We start from the raw sequence: 20,972 nt of genomic DNA, 5'->3' as shown, positions 1-20,972 counted from the left end.
GCGGGCGGTTTCCCGGGTGTTGGGAGGTGACGCCCGTACTCGCAGAGACCGCACCGGACAGAAATAGGCGTCTGTCTCCACAGCAGGCTGCATGGAGAGGCAAATGCCTCACCACCAGCGTGATCCAAGAGCTTTTCCCCATGGAGCTGACAGCCTGCCTGACGGTTTATTCGCACCACTCGCCACTCTGTCGCTCGCGGTGACGCTGCAAAGCGTCTGGAAAAGCTCCTAGCCAGTGCACTGTCCACAACGGCTGGGGCCTCACTCGCTCAGACCAATGCAAAGCCCAACGTTGGTGCGCCACTTGTTGCTTCTCTTTGGACTGCCACTTGTTGCTTTTGAGGGTTCCTCGCTGCTGTCCCCCGTCCCTGCCCCGGCCCCCCGGGACCCTCCGGCTAGCTGTCCCCTCCGGGGCCAGGGTTTTCCGCGGTCCCGCTGCCCTGGGCTTACCAGGCAGCATCTGGGTTAGCAAGGTCCGAGCTGCGGCGTTGCCTCAGTCGCCGCTAGGATTCGAGATAAAGAGACCAAGAGAGACCAATGGTATGCTTGTCCAGAGAGATTATATTGCCTGAACGGTAGCAGGGACCAAAGGCCCCGGGCTATTGCCCAGATACAGTTTTATACAGCAAAATTAAGAGATAAGGTCTAAACAATAGAGGCAGTGTCCAGCTAAGGCACATCAGAACCACCCCAGGGGCCAGGTCCAATGGGAACTGCTCAGGGGTGGGGAGAAGGGGGTTTACAGAGGAATGCTGAAGCGGGACTTTTCCGAAACAGTGGAGCATACATAAATGTATCTTTTACCTCAGTTTACCATTCCCAAGGCCTTTCTAAAACAATGGGGCATACATGAATGTATCCTTTTCCTCAGTTTACCATTCCCAAGGCCTTTCCAAAACCTTCCTCCATGCTACCATGCCAGCATGATAGCTACATTTTCTCTCCAATTTTTCCACTCCTGGCACAGCTATGAAGTGCCAACCTGCAGGTGGGAGCACACCTGATATCCTGCAGGATTCTCCTGTGGGCTGGAGCCCCACGGGGCAGCACCACCATGAACAATTCCTTTTCCCATTGCAGGAGTCTCCTTTGGTGTAGAAAAGACAGAAAGAAAGGAGAATTCCTGCCTTCCCCTCTCTCAGGGCTGCAGAAGTTCTCAAACTTCCTTCCTGCTGCTCCCACAGAGAGAATGCTGGCCTAGGGACTCTCTGCGGTTGGATTTTGGGCATGGGAGGAGGGAGACACTTGGTTGTCCCTGTGGACACAAGAAATGGGCCAACACCCAGTCCCAAATATTCGTGTGGGATTTGTCATCCTTCAGTGATTCCTTTTTAGTTTTGGAAAGCAGAGAAGAGGAGGAGAGGGCCTAGGAAAGGAACAATCCTTCTGTAGCCCCTGCCAGGAGGGGACAGCCGGGGGGTCGGGCTCTGCTCCCAGGGAACAGGGAGAGGAGGAGAGGGAACGGCATCAGGCTGGGCCAGGGCAGGCTCAGCTGGGACAGCAGCAGGAATTTCCCCATGGAAAGGGTGCTCAGGCCCTGGCAGGGGCTGCCCAGGGAGCTTTGGAGTGCCCATCCCTGCAGGTGTCCCCTGGAGGTGGCACTGAGTGCTCTGGGCTGGGGACAAGGTGGGCATGGGGCCCAGCTGGGACTCCCTGGGCTGGGAGGGCTTTTCCAGCCCCGGGGATCCTGGGGTTTGGGAGAGTTCTCCCAGCAGAGAGAAAAGCCAGTCCCGGAGAAAGGCCCTGCCCTGGAGCAGCAGAGGAGTAGCCCCGAGGCTGGAGGAGCCAGGAGCGGGCTCCAGGGACGACTGCTCAGCCCTGAGCCCTGTGGGGCTGCCCAGCAGCAGCAGCAGCAGCAGCAGAGCCCCAGAGCTGCGCTGCTGCTGCGCTGCTGCTGCGCTGCTTTGGGCTCTGCGGCTGCTTAGCCCCGTGCAGCTGCTGCCGCAGGGATGTGCCAGGAGCAGCACAGAGCTGCTGCTGCTGCCTCAGCTGGGGCTGCAGCGGGGGAACCCCTCCCGTCCGGCCCGGGGCGGCTGGAGGCAGGCAGGGCTGCAGGAACAGCCCCGGCCGGGCTCCCCGGCCACGGGCAGCGGCAGAGCGGGGCTCTGCTGCCTTTGCTGTGCTGGCGGCACAGCCCTGCTGCAAAGGGCTGCCCGGCACAGCTCTCTGCCAGCCGGGCTCAGCCTGCGCCTCCCGTTTGCCTGCAGAGAGCAGCGACAGCCCTGCCCCGCCGGCCCGGCCGGGAACTCTCCCGCTGCCGCCGGGGCTGAGCCCGCGCTGCTCGCGGGGCGCTCCGTGGCTCGGGCTGGGACAATCCATCGGCACCTCGGGGAGACAGGACATGGAATCCGGCACTCTGCTCTGGTGCCCTACAGACTTTATTAGAAACACACAGATTCTTCAATAAGAGGAACAGCGTGGGGACATTAGAATGCATTGTGATTACAACACACGGTACATTAATGGTTTTATTTCATAACTGTGAAAGAAATATACAATATGTAATAAAAATAAATTATGTCCTAGTTTTACTTATTCTTTCAATATTCTTTTCACTTTTCTATTCTTATTCTTATCATTCTTCTTTTCCTACTCTTTACTATTCTTCTTCTTCTTCTTCTACATATTTTGAAATTCTTATTCCTATTCCTATACTTTTTGTTCTGCATATATTGAAATTCCTATTCCTAGTACTCTTCTAAGTATTTATAAATTCTTATTACTATACTTCTATCTATTCTTAAATAATCATTATATGTCTTGTCTTTTTAGTCTTCATCTTTGTCTTCTTCCTCTTTGCTGTCTTCATCTTCTTCATCCTATTTGTCTTCACCTTCTTCATTGTCTTCATCTTCTTCACAGTCTTCATCTTCTTCATCTGCTATGTCGTCTTTGTCCTCTTTTTCTGTGTCTTTGTCTTCATCTTTGTCTTTGTCTTCTTTGCCGTTGTCCTGGAGCGGTTTGTGCTCAGAGTCAGTTCCAGGAGCCTCTGCTTTGTGCCCCAGAAATGGTTTCTGCACCTTCCAGCCCGGGGCCGGGTGTGTGCAGGGCAGGGATGGGGGAGCTTTGGGCTCTTTGGGTGGGCATTTTCCAAGCCCCACTGCCCAGGCCTTCGTGGCTCTGCCTGGTTGGGTTTTGCTTGGCTTGCTTGGCCCATCCAAAGGCTTTTCTCTTCCCTGGCTTGGAGGAGCTGCAGCAGCAATCTCTGAGCCCCTCGAGCCGAACCGGACAGCTGCTGCTCCGACACAGAGGAGCGGGACTGGCAGGAGAAGTCATCTTCATCTTCCTCCTGTTCTTCACCTTCCTTCTCATCATCTTCTTCACCTTTCTCTGTGTCTCTTTCAGTCCTCAGTGCGTGGCCTGAGGCAGGGACAGCGGAACAGTCCCCGCAGCGCCCGCAGCGCCCGCCTGAAGCGGGAGGGACGTTTCCTGGGGGCAGCCGGCTGCCCGCGGAGGGCCTGGGCTCCCAGCCGGGCAGGCCGGGGGCTGGGGGGGCTGTGCGGGGCAGGCGCCGGCCCTCGGCTGCACGGCTCCTGTGCCGGGCACTCAGCCCAGGCCTCCCGAGGGACGGGCACTGCGAGCCGCTCTGACACACAAACTTTCCATTTGTCCACATTCTTTTCTTTCTCCTGTTCTGGGGGCAGCTCCAGGAGGCTCACATCGTCCCACTCGTCGTCCTCTGGGTACAAGGGCTTGGCCAAGATCACATGCTTGGGCCAGTTCTCCTGCACGAGCCCCGTGTTGCTGTCATTTTCCCAGTTGGAGAGTCCTGAGGGTCTGCTGCCATTCCCTCTGGAAACGTTTTGGCCAACGTATTCTTCCCAGTCTGAAATTTCTGCATAGCTGACGACATCTCCTCCGGACAGCACTTGCTCAATGCATTCTTCCCAGTCCGAGGGGTCTTGGGAGCTGCTGACTTCTCCCTGGGACAGGTCTTGGTCCAAATATTTTTCCCAGTCAAAGTGTTGGTGGTAACTCGTAACTTCCCCGTGGGGCAGATCATCCTCCGTGCATTCTTCACTGTAGGACGCTTCCTGGGACAGCTCAGGGTCTCCAAGCAGGAAAGGCTCCAGGTCATGCAAGAATTGCCAACTTTTGTTTTCCTCATCGGAGCCGTCCATCCTCTCCTGCACTGCCAGCCCTGACCACACTGCTGCCTCCTCAGCAGCTCCGGATGGGGCAGCAGCTCCCGGCTCGGCCTCCATGGGACTGCCTGGGGCAGGAAAGGCGCTGGGCAGGGCAGGGGCTGCCTCTGCTGCCACCTCTGTGCCCACGGGGCTGGCAGAGCTGGGCCCCTCTGGGGGAAGAGCCGTGCTGTCCACGGGACTAAGCTTGATGGCTGCTTCCACTTTGGACTGCCCCTCAGCACTCGGGCTGTACCCTGAAGAGACCATGATGTCCTGTACTGCAGGGGACAGCTTCTCCTCTCTTGTGCTGTCCCCTTCAGAGACCTCAATGTCCTCTTCCACTGGGGACAGCTCCTGGTCACTCATACTGTCCTCGGGAATGTTCTCGATGTCTTCTTCCACTGAGGACAGCTCCTGGTCACTCTCACTGTCCTCTGGAATGTTCTCGATGTCTTCTTCCACTGAGGACAGCTCCTGGTCACTCATGCTGTCCTCTGGAATGTTCTCTATGTCTTCTTCCACTGAGGACAGCTCCTGGTCACTCTCACTGTCCTCTGGATTGTTCTCGATGTCCTTTTCCACTGACGACAGCTCCTGATCACTTGTGCTCTCTTCTGGACCAACCTCGATGGCCTCTTCCACTGAGGACAGCTCCTGATCACTTGTGCTCTCTTCTGGACCAAAATCGATGGCCTCTTCCACTGAGGACAGCTCCTCGGCACTTGTACCATCCTTTGGAAAAATCTTGATGGTTTTGTCCACTGAGGACAGCTCCTGGTCGCTTGTGCTGTCCTCTGGAATATCCTTGAGGGCCTCTTCCACGGAGGAGAGCTCTGGGTCACTTGTGCTGTCCCATGGAATATCTTCAATTGCCTCTTCCACAGAGGACAGCTCTGGGTCACTTGTGCTGTCCCATGCAAAATCATCATTTGCCTCTTCCACTAAGGACAGCTCCTGGTCACTTGTGCTGTCCTCTGGAATGTTGTTGATGGCCTCTTCCACTGAGGACAGCTCTTGCTCATTTCTGCTGTCCCCTGGAACAACCTCGATGTCCTCTTCCACTGAGGACAGCTCCTTCTCTCTTGTGCTGTCCTCTGGAATGCCCTCAATGGACTCTTTCACTGGGGACAGCTCCTGGTCACTTGTGCTGTCCCATGGGATGTCCTCAATTGCCTCTTCCACTGAGGACAGCTCTGGGTCAGTGTTGCTGTCCCCTGGAGGGAGCTCGATGGCCTCTTCGACTTGGGACAGCTCCTCATCACTGGATGAGGAACAAGTCTGGGTGTTCTTCTCCTCCTTCACTGAGCCCAGTGGGTTCTCCAAAGAACTGGAGCTGACATCGTCGTCCCAAGGGAGCAGCTCTTGGTTTCCCAAATCTTCCCCTTGGGACAGGAGAGGCTCAGAGGGCTCCTCGTCCTCCTCAGCAGCTCCAGCCGGGGCAGCAGCTGCCGGCTCGGCCTCCGTGGGACTCTGCAGGGAAGGAGAGGCGCTGGTCAGGGCAGGCACTGCCTCTGCTGCCACCTCTGTGCCCACGGGGCTGGCAGAGCTGGGCCCCTCTGGGGGACAAGGCTGAGGCTCCTCGTCCCTCCCTGGGCACAAGGGTCTGTCCCAGATCTCAGAGCTGATGTGGTGTCCCCATTGGGACAGCTCCTGCCTGCTCACATCTTCCCCCCTTTGGGACAGCTTTCGCTCACTCACATTGTCCCAATGGGGCAGCTCTTGGGCTGCAGCGTCTGGTCCTTGGCACAGCTCCCTGCCACTGCTGTCTCCCACTTGGGACAATTCCAGCTCTCTCCTGTCTTCCCATTGGGACATGTGGGAGTGTACACCTTGTCCCCATGCTGAGAGGTCCTGGAACCTCTCACCTTCGCTCTGGGAATGCTCTTGGGCATCATCCCCTTGGGAATCCTCTGGGACACTCAGATCTCTCTGCAGGTACAGCTCGTGGCACCTCTCATCTTCTCCCCATCCCATCTCCTGCTGCCCACTCACATCTATTCCCCACTGGGAAATCTCTTGGGTTGTCACACGTTCTTCCCTCTCCCACCCCTCTTGGTACATCTCACTGTCCTCCTCCCACTGGGACAGCTCCTGAGCTCTGATGGTTTCTTCTCCTTCATTGAGCTCTTGATGTGTCCCCCATCTGGACTGGGAAACTTCCCAACCTCCCACACGTACCTGGCCTTGGTACAGATCTTGGCTGCACCAGGCTCCATGCTGGGACACTTCTTGGTCTCCTGGACCTCCTCTCTGGCGGGTCTCTTCCACATCTTCCCTCTGGGAAACCTCTCGGTCCATTTTCACGAAGAGCCTCTCCTCCTCCTCAGTCAGTGACAGTGGCAGGACTGAGCTGCCACTGCCCCTGACTATGGCTCACTGGTGGCTTCCAGCCAGCTGGGCAAGGTGCTGTGGGACCGGGAGGTGGAGTTGGCTTTGTCCTCGTCGCTGTCTCTGTCTGTCGCTGTCGGCCGCTGTCGCTGTCGGCGTCTGGCGCAGACAGAGCCAGGGAGCTGCGTCCTCCTCAGAGAGCGGCTCTCCTGGGACTGGGCACCCCAGGGCTCTGCGCCCCTTGGAGACCCTCAGCCCGGGCGGGGCTCCCTGATGTCACAAGGGTCTCCGGCCACCATCACGGCCCACATCACAAAGGGCCATGACACCATGTTCTGTGTTTTAAAGGGCCAGCCCCGGCACCCCAACGGCACTGGAGCATAGAGGAACCTGTTGCAGTTTATGTTTATTTCATTAAGTTATTGTTAACTGGTTCATTCTGTTATCCCACCACGTTTTCCTCAAGTCGTTTTTTTTCCCCAACGTTGTACACTCCCTTTTATGCCTTCGCTCAAGTTATTCCCCTCCCTTTGTCCCAGTCCCTTCCCTGCCTGTCCAGGCAACTCTGCCACTTTTTCCTGACTGTTCCCTGCCACTCAGCCCCTTAGCCAACCCCTGATTGAAACCCCCACTTGGAAATCTCCTAATCCAGGTTGCCCCATTGTCCCCTGTGCCTTTCCCGGTCCTGATGGTCCCACAGTGTTGATATAATCTTCTCACTCCTGCCGTGAGGATTCCCTGTTGCTTCGCTGTTTGTGCCCACCGCCTGATGTGGATCTGAGCAAAACCCCTTGCAAACGAGGGTGAGTGGCTCTTTTTTATCCCGCTCTCTGCACCTCGAATAAACCTTCTCCATGGAAGCGGAAGGCATAGAGGCTCCTCCTTCCTCCTTTGCTTGGTCCGTGCCGCGGCTGTAACAGCGTGCAGGGCAGAGCTTGCAGCTCTGCAGGTTCAGCCGTGGGCAAAGCCCAGTCCCCGGCTGTTGCCCGGTCCCGCCGTGGCTGCCGGAGCGCACAGAGCCAGCCCGGGTTCCGGGGGCTCGGGCAGGAGCTGGCCGGGAGCATCCCCGGAGCGGTGTCCTGGCGGGCCCTGCTGTGCCCCGAGCCCTGCGAGGCTTTGGCCCCGCTGGCCCACGGCAGCCCGGCCCCGCAGTGCCGAGCCCTGGCCGTGCGGGCTGCGCTGCCCAGGGCACGAGGAATTGGCCGCACGGCCGTGCCGGGGGCTCGTGGGCAGCGGCTCCAGGAGCCGCGGCAGCCCGGGGAGCAGGGGTGTCCCTCAGGGCTGTGCCCGGGCCCCGGGGCTCGGCCCTGCCCGCAGCAGCGGCACCCGGGGGCAGCGAGCGCGGCCTCGGCGGCCGGGCAGGGCACGGGCAGCCGAGCGGGGCAGGGGCAGCCCCGAGGCCGGGGCCGTGCCCGGGCACCGGGCCGAGCCGGAGAAGCGGCACCGCCAGAGCCTCCTGCGCTGCCGCGGGGCCGGGGCCCGGCCGCTGCCCCCAGCCCGGGGCAGGGCCCGAGGCAGCGGCTCCTGCGGCTCTCCCCTCGCCCCTGCGGCGCCACGGGCACAGCGGCCGGGCCGGGGCTCGCTCCCTGCTGCCGGCCGGGCGCTGCCGAGGGCTCCCCGCCCGCCGGGGCCGGGGCCGGGCGCTGAGGGAGCGGCGCCGCCATCGCTGCCGCCCTCAGGGGCTCTGAGGGGAGCGCGGCTCCCGCAGCCCCGCTCCGCCCGCACGGGCAGCGCAAACCTGGAGCACAAAGACACACGGTGCTGCCATTGTGTCCGTGCCCTTCCAATGCACCCGCACAGCGGCCCCGGGGCTGCGCTCGGCCGCGGCAGCAGCGCTCCAGGCCCGAGCTCTGTGGGATGTGACACTAAAACCACAGGCTTTAGTCTTCTCGGGAGAGAGAAATGAATGTTTCAGTCTCCTTGGGATAGAAAACCGCTTTTGATTGCACTGTTCTGTCGTACACTGGTTTGAAAAGACATCATAAATACTAAACTGGCATAATTAGAGGTCCCTGAGGGTAAAAAGTAGTAAACAAGTAGTTAGCAACATCTCTACTAATAAAAGATTCAATAAAAGAAAAAGCTAGGCTATCAAAAATTTTCAGAGTCTTGTCACCTGTAGCTCTTGTCTTTTACAATGTTTAAATTTGTTTCCTGTGATCTTTTTTATTTTGGGCACACTGAAGCAAAACTGAGCAGCATCAGGGAAAAACCAACAGCTGGGTCCAAGGCTTCAGAATGGTTGTGGAACTCCCGGAGGACTCGCACGCTTCAGCCATGCACAAAAGCTCCTCTCCTTTCCGAGGCTGCACGGCAGCACACGGGGAGTAAAATCAGAGTTCTTCCTGATTTCCTACACTTGTCCTTCGTCATTTATCCAGCACCTTCTCCAAGTGCAGGGAGTGAGAGGAAACAGATCACGTGTGGTTCTGGATAATCTGTTTTCTTGTTGCTTCTCTTTGGACCGCCACTTGTTGCTTTTGAGGGTTCCTCGCTGCTGTCCCCCGTTCCTCCCCCGGCCCCCCGGGACCCTCCGGCTAGCTGTCCCCTCCAGGGCCGGGGTTTTCCGCGGTCCCACTGCCCTGGGCTTACCAGGCAGCAGCTGGGTTAGCACGGTCCAAGCTGCAGCGTTGCCTCAGTCGCCGCTAGGATTCGAGATAAAGAGACCAAGAGAGACCAATGGTATGCTTGTCCAGAGAGACTGTATTGCCTGAACGGTAGCAGGGACCAAAGGCCCCGGGCTATTGCCCAGATACAGTTTTATACAGCAAAATTAAGAGATAAGGTCTAAACAATAGAGACAGTGTCCAGCTAAGGCACATCAGAACCACCCCAGGGGCCAGGTCCAATGGGAACTGCTCAGGGGTGGGGAGAAGGGAGTTTACAGAGGAATGCTGAAGCGGGACTTTCCCGAATGTTGTGGTTTGACATGGAAAGAGAATTTTTTCCGGAAGGAAGAGGTCAATTTAGTTATTAACCAATTGAAAGTAGGCACGCCTCGGAGAACACAGAGGGGTTGAAAGCAGAATTCCCAGGGGAACTCGCTCTCTTTGGTTCCGGTCAGCATGCAGTGCAAACCTCCCCTGCCCAGCCACGAGCTGGGTGGGGGAGGTGAAGCCCCATGGCCTGATGGAGGTAACTCCAAAGGGTGGAGGGACTGGAACCGGGCTGGCCCCTGCAGATGGAAGGGTGGAAGAAATCTGGGATGTCTCGGTTCACCCCCGCCCAGAGTTTCTCTCCCGAGAGGGAGAGAGAAAAGAGACAGCGGCAGTCAGCGGAGGGGGGGAAGCTGCAAGGTGCCCAGTTGCGTGGGAGTTGCTGGATGTCCAGGCATCGGGCCATCCCTGGGAGTTCGGACTTTTAACCCTTCCTTGAGAAATGAAACTTGTGAATTTTTCCTTCCCCTCCTCGGTTTGAAAGAGAGGAAGAGGGACACCTTGGACCCTGGGATGGGATGTTGGAAGGAGGAATTCTGGATGGGAGGGGGACAAGGAGTGGCTTTTGGCTGGACTTTTCCATGTTAGCCACAACCTGAACCAATCTTCTCCTTCAAGAGGGACTGTGTTTTGGGAGGATGCCAGTGAGTCAAGAGACCTGCTTCAGCTGGGAAAAAGACAAAATTGGAGTGAACAGAGAAAAAGTTAGGGGGTTTGTGGTGGCGCCTCCTTGTCCTGGAAAGGAAAGAGAAGAGAAGAAGATCTCTGTTCTTGAGCCCTCGGCCCCAGGGGAAAATGGGGGGGACTGTGGTCCCAAACAATGAAAAACTGAACTGTTGTTTTTCTCCCCTCTTGGCAGGGCATCCTTGAAAGGAAAAATCCTAAAAGCAGTCTGTCCATCCATGCATTGGTGGTGAGAGCACTGTGCATGGAAAGGAGAAAGGTCACCATGGCAAACTTTTTCTCCGGGCGGTGCCATGTGTGACATGGAAGCACAGGATGTGGAGCTGTGTTTCTTGGGGGAGTCTGTGGCACAGGAGAGACTCCTGTTCCCTCGATAGACTGAGTATTGGTTGTTTGGAGGGTGGAAACCTGATTGGGGTCCAGATTGTGTCTCACTGTGGTTTGTTGGAGTTGGGTGGTGGGGGGAGGAATGTTTTGCAAGGTTTTCATTTGATCTCTGTGTGGTTTTTTTTCCCGTTCTTTAGTTTTCTCTTTTCTTTAGTAGTAGTAGTTTAATAAAGTTTTTTTCTGTTATTAAGCTTGGGCCTGCTTTGCTCTGTTCTAGATTCCACTTCACAGCATTCAAGGGAGGGATCACATTTTCATGGGGGCACTGGCATTGTGCCAGTGTCAAACCATGACATCTGCCCACAGAGCTCCTGAGCCGCCGGCGGCCGCAGCCCCTCCCCGTGGCCTCGGGCCCAGCCAGGACACCCTCCCGGCTCTATCCCCACGCTGATTTTGGGGGGATTGAGTGTCCCCCAGCCCTGCTGTCACTCTGCCCCTGCCCTCCTGCTCCCAGTGTTCCCAGTAAAGCTTCCCAGTTAAACCCAGCCCAGTTCATGGGGGCACTGGGGAGGGACTTGGGGGGACCCCACGGCGGGGCCGGCCCTGGGCAGGGAGGGCGGGTCCAGGTGGGGAACACTGCCTGCTGCGGGTCTGCCCGGCAACTGGTGAGTCATCAGCCCCGCTCGCTCTCATTGGCTGACTCTTCTCCACCGCGTTCTCTCATTGGCTGAGGAGAGGCCCGGCAGTGCAGAGAAGGAACGGGAGAGATCCCGCCCCGAGCACCGGCACGGGGACAACAGACCCGGCCTGGGCACAGGGAGGGAATTTATTACCAACCAAACCACGGCAGCACCAGGAGAAGGGAAAGAAATCCCTCCAGCACCTTCCCCCACCCAACGGAGATCACCCACAACAGGGTTATCCACCATGGAGAGACGGGGACATCCGAGTTTAGAGCAAAGCCAATTTTATTGCGTGTACCAGGTGTTTATACAGGGATTGACTTGTATGGGGCTTATAGAGGGCTCTGTTTTTGGTAACAATTTCCCATTGGGTACACATTCTTCATGACATCACATCACCGGGTAACACTGAGCTCTTCCCTCACTCTCTTCCCTCACTCCAAGCTCTTTCCTCACTCAGGGCACTCACAGGGCTTCCCTTAGTGGTGCCTCCGTTGGTGTGTGGTCAAGGCTGAGCTCTGTGAGAAGCTCTTCCCACACTTCCCACACTCGTAGGGCCTCTCCCCGGTGTGGATGCGCTGGTGCATGGTGAGGTGGCAGTTTCGCTTGAAGCCCTTCCCGCAGTCGGGGCAGCGGTAGGGCCTCTCCTCTGTGTGAATCCGCTCATGTCTGAGGACACTGGAGCTGGTCTGAAACCTCTTCCCACACTGGGGACACTCGTAGGGCCTCTCCCCAGTGTGGATGAGCTGGTGTGTTCTCAGGGCAGAGCTCCACCCAAAGCTCTTCCCACATTCCAAACAGTCATAGGGCCGTTCCCCAGTGTGGATCACCTGGTGCTCGATCAGGCCAGACATGTGTATGAAACTCTTCTGACACTTCCCACACTCGTAGGGCCTCTCTCCAGTGTGGATGCGCCGGTGCATAGTGAGGTTGGAGTTTTGCTTGAAGCCCTTCCCGCAGTTGGGGCAGCGGTAGGGCCTCTCCTCTGTGTGAATCCGCTCATGTACGAGGAGATTGGCAGTGGTCCGAAACCTCTTCCCACACTCCCCACACTCGTAGGGCCTCTCCCCAGTGTGGATCCTCTGATGACAGACCAGGCTGGAGCTCCGGCTGAAATCCTTCCCACATTCCAAGCACTTGTGGGGCTTCTCCCTGCCACGAGGCTTCTCCACCAGCTCCGAGCTCCGCCTGGATCTCCGCCCGCCTTCCTGGCTCAGGGGGGCTCTTTCCTCCCCGCAGCTCCCTGGGCTGGGTTTGCAGCTCCTCCTCCTGCAGCATCTCCGGGGCTTTTCCTCCTCCATCAGCAACGCCCTGGTAATGTCAAATCCTGGTTTGGGGAAAAAACAAGAGGAGAGCATCTTGGACTGGAGGTTCCTCCTTGCCCAAGGAGAAAGTTATTTGGAATCTTGTGTCTATAAGAAACCCCAGGGAAAGCAAGGTTTCTTAAGACACAAAACACCAAGATTCAGCCCAAAAATCCTGCAAACTTCAAGACACAGAACAAAAACTCCCTAAACATCACAGCTCAGGAAAAACCTCCTCCAAAACATAAAGATTCAGCTGCCACATAAAACCAAAGCACCAACATTTAGCCCAAGAAAGCTCAGAAACACCAAGATTCACCCCCTGAAAATCGTGGATCCCCCTCCACAGTCACCTGCTGCATGTGAGGGGAGCAGCGCTCCTGGGGCTGGGGGGGAGGCTGCAGACACAGGGAGGGGTGGAACCTTCTGCTGCTTCCTCTTTCTGCTCCTCCTCCTCCTCCTGTGTCTCTACTCTTCCTCACACTCCTTTTCCTCCTGCTATTTTTCCTTCTCCTGCACAATCCCACACTCTCCTCTCACATCCATCGTTTGACCATTCTGTTCCTCAAGCCTGCTTCTCCTTCCCTTCTCCTCCTGCCCCCAGGCCCAGCACCCACTGCCGGCTCCCTCTTCCCCCCACACCCACAGCATCCCAGCGCAGGGGCAGGGATGGAGCTGGGGCAGGTCGGGCTGGGGCAGCGCTGGGCTCTCGGCCGCTCCCGCCCGCACTCGGTCCCCACTGCAGCCGCTCCCGCCAGGACAGCGCGGGGGGCCCGGCCTTGGCGCTGCCCCACTCCCACCTCCCCAAATTCCCCTCGCGGGGCCATGGGGCCGAGGGGGGGCGCAGGTGGGTCCAGGTGGGGAACGCGGGGAGCTGCGAGTCTGCCTGGCAACTGGTGAGTCATCAGCGCCGCGGGCTCTGATTGGCTGAGCTCTGCCCGAGCCCTGGGGCTGCAGCACAGAGGGGACACCCTGCTCCAGGGGGGATGTCCCACAAACGGGGGACCCCATGGAAGGAACCACAGGAAAGTGTCTTTACAAACAGATGCTCTGAATCTGCTCGGACATAGGGCCAGGAACCTGTACATAAGGAAATGACAGGAGACACCATCAGTTTCAGAAAATGTTATCAATTGATGACACAAACTGCTGCTCAGCCAAGGTCCTGCACAATTCACGAACTTCCAGAAGAACAACAAAGACTTAACAGAGCCATGAATATCGTTTGCTATATAACAGCAGGGAGCATATCAAGGTGGGTATGCAGTAGGTGGACTGGGAAGTCTGTAGCTCTCAAGAACTTCAGCCAGTGAGGAAAGCAGAGGGAGATGTGGCCAGGAAAGTTCAGATGAAAAAGAGACTGTGTCCTCCAACAATTGGAGAGATCCCATGGGGAATGTCCCATGGCCTCTCCCATTTTTAGGAATGAAATTACTTTCACAGGACTCCTCTGTCTGCTTTGTGGACAGAATCCTCTGCTGATGTCTATTTTTCCACACACCCTGGGGTTCATCCCGAATTCCTTCCACCCTCCGGGGCGGCGGGCAGGGAGTGCAGCTGAAGGTGCCTCACCCACTTTGGGTGATCAGCTCCCTTGGCTGGCGGCAGCACCAGGGATTGATTGGGGACCCGGGAGTGACCAGGAGACAGACGAGTGACACATCAGGGGGTCTGTGAAGAGTCAGCAGGGAGAGAACACTGAAAATCTCATCAGTGAGTGCCCTGGGATCCTCGGGGAGTGAACATGGCAGGGCACCCATGGAGAGGAGAAAAGGGAAAGCCGGGGAGGGGTCCTGGCCAAAGGGGTGATGATCCCAAAATGTCTCTGAAGGGTCCCTTGGGAGAATGTTGAGGTAGTTTACACATTCCCCCAGAGGTAATTAAGGACATGAAAACCCAGGGAGGCAACAAGGGAAGTGGAGAAGGGATTTGGACAACAGGGGATGGATGATGTTGGTGTGCTGGGAAGGGATTGGGTGAAGGAGAGTGCAGCAATATGGTTCAGGCAAGAAGCAGCAGGAGGAATCTGTGTGGTAAGAAAAAGGATGATGAAAAAGAGGAGGAAGAGAAAAATACTCAGGATTGTTTTGTTTTCCAGCACTGTTTTATCCTCACAATCTGCCAGCTGATCCAGATCCTTTCCATCCCCAGTTTCCAGGAGAGGAAAAGCAGGAGGTCAGGATGCCAGGGGTTTCTCTGCGCTGGCAGCGGCAGCACCGGGCGCAGAGGTGCGGCACCGGGAGCACGGGCTGGGGCCTGTGGGGAGCTGCGGGGCCGGGCCGGGGCTGTGGGGCAGCCGGGGCTCAGCGCCGGGCGCTGCCTGACCCCACCAGCCCCGGGCAGGGCCGGCAGTGGCCCCCGGCCCCCAGGAGGCTGCGGGACGCCCCGGCCGCTGCCCGGCCCCGGGGAGCTGCCGGCCCTGCCCGCCGGGGGGGCCGCCTTTGGACACTGCGGCAGGACAGGCACCGGCTCTGCCACACGGGCTGGGCAGGGACCCTGAGCACAACGGGGAAAACAGAGGAGCAGCTGGGAAATGCAGAGTGCGCATGGAAGGATCAGGATTTGCTGTTCAGGATTTGCTTTGGGTCCCTGCAGAAAGGAAAGGTTTTGCAGAAAGCTCAGCAGCTCTCAGAGGATGAGCACCCACAGGCAGTGACTGGGGCTGCAGGAGTGGCACAAGAAGGCCCTGCAGCACTTGGGCACAAAGGCACAGCAGCTGAAGGCAAGAAGGGATGAGCAAAAGGCCAAGCTGAAGGCAAAGGCCATGGCAGAGTTCCCACAGCCCCTGAGGGATCAACCCCAGGGCCCAAGGGGGCCCCAGCACCCAGGGCATGACGGGGTCGGCCACAGCACCTGGCAGAGGCATTGCCCTCCTGGCCAGGGCACAGCCCACCCAAACAGCCCCTGGGAAGGAGTCAGGGCTCCAGCTGCAGCCCACAAGGACACTGCAAGCACAGACAGCAGCACCCTCAGCAGCAGCAAGTCCACCCCTGCATGGACATGGATTGTCAGGGCTCTCTGAGCTCCCATCCCACCGGGGACCCACCACACTGGAGCCCTGCAGAACATTCAGGCTGCGTCTGCATCCAGAGGAGGCCTCTCCTGATGGACACAGGGGCCTCTCCATCCACTCGGAATCTTACACCTAAGGGGGGAAAATTGTAAAGGAATGTTTTCATTATTAAGGGAATAGATGCGAAAGCTGAGCTGGTATCATTTGTTTAATCACTATTAGGAGCTGTGAGGGATAGGTTTGAAATAAACTAATTTATTTCTCTTCCTACTGTCATTTTTATGAACCAGGAAGGAATTTGATGGTGGCATTTTAATATTGTAAAAGGTGATACAGAGGCTATTGCTGCTGTACCTTTGTGTCAAATGTCTGGCAAGGCCTGTGCTGAAGGGAACCCAGAGGTGTGGGCAGCCCCAGGGGGAAAATTTGATGTGGAGCCTCTCCAAGTTACTTGGAAGCAACCAGGACAAGTGGTGTCTAAAAGCAACACCCTGTTCCAGGGGAGGGAAGGAAGGGCTCAGCCTGGTATGGAGTCCCTGCTAAAGGCAGGGCTCTTGGAGCCAGGGATGTCTCCCTACAGCACTCCTATCCTGCCAGTCAGGGAATCAGATGGCTCCAATGAGGAGGACAAGGAGAAGTGGCAGACAAAGCCCCTGTGAAATAGCTCAATTTGCAATCTAAAAAATACCTTTTGAGTATCTGAAAAAGAAGTGCTAATGATGCAGAAAGAGGTTAAATATTTGGTAAACACTGGGACTGAAGATTCCGGGTAGATTGACCCAGAGAGGGTCTGGGCAATCTCAGAAGTAACATTTCCCAGGACCGAAAAGGAGCTGAGACAATACTGAGGATTAACAGGGAATTACACACCCTGGATTGAGGATTCTCTTTCCAGCCAGGACATTGTAGGAATTTTTAACATCACACAGCCTCCATGCTGTGGTATGGACAGGAGAAAGTGAGCAAAACTTGGGAAAATGAAGAACCAAAAATATTGATGCCTCAGCTGGGGCTCTTCCAGACTCAGAAAAGAAATTGGAATTGCAGGTGAATGTTCAACAGGGCTATGCCAAAGGAATTCTTGGGCCAAAATGTTTCGCCCAGTGGCCACAGTGGCCTCATTGCCTGCAGAATTGTGCAGCCACAGCTTCACCGGGAACCGAGGCCCAAAACCTGATGACAACAGGATCTCAAACTATTCCAGTCTGCCATCAAGTTCAAACTTTGATCACCAAAAGAGCCTCGCAGTGGATGAGCAGTGCTCGGTTATTACAGTGTGAAACTTGTTCAGTGGCACAGGAGGATTCAGAACTGAGCACAGGGGAAGGGTTTAACCCAGCCTCCTGTTTGAACAGCCCACAGAGGGGCTGGGAAGAAACCCAGCACTGCATTCAAGTGACACAGCTCCAGACCCAGCCTGGGGGAGACTCAGGAGACATTGCCTGGCCTGAGGCAGAAAATGTCTTTGTGGATGGCTCTTCAAGGGCAGCAGAAGGGAAAAGAGTTCCAAGACACGCTGTTATTGAGGAAAGGGAATCAGACAAAGCACAGGTTACCCCCATGGTCAGCTCAACCAGCACAGCTGTGTGTGCCTGTAAGAGCCTGGCACTGAAATGCCCTGAGCAGGAAGGCTTCAATATCTTCTGGAGACACCATCTCACCTAACAGTGGGGCAAAAGCAATTCTGATTGCTCAGCAACCACTGGATCACTTATTAAGGTATTTTTATAAGACATAATTCCAATAAAAGGGATTGTGGAAGAAACAGACTCAGAGAGCAGAATTCATTTTACAGGAAAGATCCTCCAGGGGCTTATGGCAGCTTTAGGAATACAATGGGACCTCCGTAACCTCTTGGCAACCCCAGAGCTCAGGCTGGGTACAAAGAATGAATGGGGAAAGAAAGAAACACCTTTGGAAGCTGGGGATAGAGACCAAGATGCCATGGGGACGGCTTTTGCCATTGGCTTGGGCAAGAAGAAGGGCCAGACCCAAGGCAGATATTCAATTATTTCCCTTGCAATTGATCTTGGGAATTCCTTACCCTGGGAATTCTCCACCTAGTGCAGGGTGGAGATAAGGGATGCACATTTAAAGCAGTCTGTGGCCAGAATCCTGTCTCTGGTGCAATCTCTCCCCCAGGAAGCTGGGCTGGCACAGAGCCTGCCTTGGCACTTTGCTGCTGCCAACATCCAAGCAGGACATGGGCTCTGCCTAAGGAGTGCAAAGCAGCACCACTGGTGGCCAAGTGGCGTGGCCCATGCCAAGGGGCCCCGAGGCCAGAAACAGCCGCCAGCACAGCTGAACACGGGGGGACCCCTCAGCCTGGGCTCCAGGTCTCTGCAGCCCCGGAGATTTGCACTTCCCGCCTGCAGCAGGAGGATGGGAGGCCCCCCTGAGCCTGCACTGAAGGCAGCGCAGCAGCAGCCAGGGCTCCACAGCGGGGCAAGGCCCTGGGCCTGCCCACACCTCCTCTGCTGAAATCCTCGGCCTGGCCACCCTCCTTGGGCAGCTCCAGCCACCGGGGCCAGCCCTTGCTGCCACTGCTGCAGCTTCAGTGCTCGCTGGGCCTGCACTGCCACAGCTGCTGGGGACACACCGGGACAATTCCACTCTGGCTCTCACTCACACTCACACACTGCCCTGCCTGCCACTGCATCCATGGAAAATAGACCAGCTCATAGACTTGAACATTGTTAACCTTTGATTTCTCTACTCAGGCTTGCTTTGCCTTGGCCTTGGGGAAAGAAATGTTAAAGGTTTTGTTAAGGGATGTCACACCACTCAGTGGAGATGAGTTTAACACCTCAACACACTGGGAATGGCCCGAAAGATACCCACAAAGATAACGACCAGCAGCAAAACATCAACCCCAGCAGCAAACAGCAACCAACACCTACCCCAGACACTGCCCCCGGCAGGGCTGCAGACACCTGGTCTGCAAAAGGCTGAGAAGGAAATCCAGCACTTCCCACCTCATTAACAGCACAAGCAAAGAAATCCGGATCCAACAGGAAACCAAATACTAAAAACTGCACAACTCGAAACTACAGAACATTAAACCAATGCATTTAGACTGTATGAAGTTTGGGAAAAATCTAAAACCCACGTGTCATGGAACAATTTTCTTTGCACACCCGGGCTGTGTGGGGATGGAATGATTTCTGTTGCACATCCTGGCCAGAATCAAGGAATGCCTTGACTCTAACACTAAACCTATTGGTGGAGTTTTTCTTTTTCCTGCAGTTCCAATGCAAAGTTTAGAGAATTAGAGTATTTTTTTTGTAATAATCCCACTTCAATATTGCCAGTTATGTTTGGGTCAGGGATGTGAGAATGAATTTTTACTCCAAGGAGAAGTAGAAAAGAACTGAATTGCCTTGGAATTTTTTTGTGTATGTTTCTGTAAGAGATACCAAAATTTTGGTCTGGGTTTTTCAACGTTCACCTTTAGGCAGCATTTTGCAAAACTAGAAGAGATTTAAAGGTGACCCTTTAAGTCACAAATACTAAACGGATTATTTGAAGGAAAAAAAAATAAAGCGGCAGGTTGTGGGGGGGGCACACGTGAGGCTGCTGAAGCTCCTCTGGAAGAGAAGCTGCATTCCAGGCACCCAGAAGGAGCTTCAGAAATGCAAATTAACACTGCAGGGGCAAAGTGGAGACAATGTACCTGGCTCTTCTTGCCTGGGGCAGGAATTGGCTGATTCCCTCTGCCCCTCACCCCAAGCTCTGCCTGCTTGCACAGATGGAATCTGCTCAGCTGAAGGCAGAGCCCATGCTGAGGATCTCTGACTCTGCAACAGAAATGGCTGAAGCTGCAAAGGGAAACAGCAAATGGAGAATGTTGTGAAAACTTCACTAAAATAAGGGGGAGATCATCCCTCTGCCCACTGCAACACCTGCTGTCACTGTATGTGCTGTACAGGGTGTATCAGAGCACTGGGGTTGTTGCTATAGCAAGTTCAGGGAAATCAGCTGGAATTCAAGTATTTGATGATGTAATTAGAAAAAAGCAGTCAATTGACGCAGCCCCGGATGGAGGGAACACCCAAAAATGGGCAAAAGAATTGAAGGGCCACCAGAACATATCCTACAACACCATGGGCCACCCCCTGGGACCTGAATCAATTCATATCAGGACACAGATAACCCATTTATTATTTCAATGGCATCATTAAATTACAAGCTGTCCTCGGAATAAGAACCAACCAGACAGCTCCAGCTCCTGACCTTCCTGCCGACCAAGCCACTGAAATGAGAAACACAACATTTCACCAGGGGATCGGATCAGATTATCTGTGTGCAGAAAAAACAGGAGTCTGGGGGAAACAAAGTGGCTCAAACTGCTGTTGGCAAAGACATGACAAGAGAAAACTGCTAAAAAAGATAACAAAGGAAATAGGAGAGCAGTTTATGTATTGGTCCAAACACGGAAAGGATGGGAATGGGACACGGCTCCCCGGCTCCCCAGCAGACCATGGGTTAAACGAATGCTGCTTCTCCTCTTCTGTGCTGCAGCAACTCTCATCTTTTTACCATGCTCCACACCTTGGCAGTGCAGCTCATCCAGCAGCTGAGCCAGGGCATGCAGGTGGCAGCCAGGCCTCCTGATCCACAAACGGCTACAAAAGGACAGGGAATGAGGGCACCGAGAATAATCCCAAAACCAAAGAGGACCCGGGAAGGACAAAACAGAGTCAAGGAGTGAATCTGCCTGGAGATAGGGCCGGGCACTTGTAGATAAGGGGAGAAACCATCAGTTCAATTAATTGTTACAAGTTGACCCAGACAGCTGCTCAAAGTCCCGCTACATTCCCGAACTTCGAGGAGAAGAACAAAGACTTAACAGAGCCATGAATATCGGCTGTTACACAAAAGGAGGGTGCACATTAACGAGGACAGGCTCCAGGCGCATCGGGAAGTCGGAACCTTCCAAGGAACTCAGCCGGTGGGCAAAGGCAGAGGGAGATGCGGCCGGGAAAATGAAGATAAAAAGGAGGCTGCGGACTACAGCCACGGCAGAGAGCGCACGGCAAATGCCCCACGGCCTCTGCCCCTGCTCGGCAATAAAGTCACTTTGACAGGACTCCTCGCTCTCCGCCGGGCACACGAACCTCCGGCGACGGGAATTTCCCCGCCCGCTCCCGGCCGCGGGGCAGCCCCTCTGTCCTACCCACAGCAGCCGGGCCGAGCCAGCGCTGCTCCGGCAGCGGCTCCTGCCCGGCCCCGGCGGGAAGGAGACCGCGGGCAGCCGCTCCCGCAGCGCCCTCAGCCCGGGGCCGGCACGGGCCGGACACGGCACCGGCGAGCCGCCGGAGCCCCCTGCCGCCCCCTCCGCCCGCAGCCGGCCCCGAGCCCCCGCAGAGCCCAGCGCGGCTCCCACCTGCGCCGGGGCCGCCTCCGAGCTCCGCCGCCGCCGCCTCACCGCGCTCCGGCCGCTGCCGCCGCTGCCGGGCCCGCACAGCCGCTCGGCCAATGGCGGCGCTGCGCGGCCACGGCCGCCCTCAGCCCGCCGCCGGGGCCGCGCCGCGCCCCGCTCCCACCAATCAGCGCGCCGCAACCGCGAC

The 20,972-nt window shown here is 56.2% G+C and overlaps 1 protein-coding gene across 1 annotated transcript; it reads right to left on the bottom strand.

Annotated features, from left to right (window-relative positions):
• Positions 1-11,357: 11,357 nt before the first annotated feature.
• Positions 11,358-20,859, bottom strand: LOC146764280 (uncharacterized). Its single transcript, XM_085565348.1, has 2 exons — positions 20,789-20,859; positions 11,358-12,412 (listed from the first exon to the last, which is right to left on the bottom strand). The coding sequence occupies exon 2, from the start codon at positions 12,384-12,386 to the stop codon at positions 11,565-11,567; it is 822 nt and encodes a 273-aa protein (XP_085421474.1). The 5' UTR covers positions 12,387-12,412; positions 20,789-20,859; the 3' UTR covers positions 11,358-11,564.
• Between the last annotated feature and the right edge of the window lie 113 nt (positions 20,860-20,972).

Source organism: Lonchura striata, chromosome 35 (assembly GCF_050655825.1).
Source record: "Lonchura striata isolate lonStrDom1 chromosome 35, ASM5065582v1, whole genome shotgun sequence".
NCBI classification, from domain to species: domain Eukaryota; kingdom Metazoa; phylum Chordata; class Aves; order Passeriformes; family Estrildidae; genus Lonchura; species Lonchura striata.
This window is presented reverse-complemented; position numbering and strand designations above follow the sequence as displayed.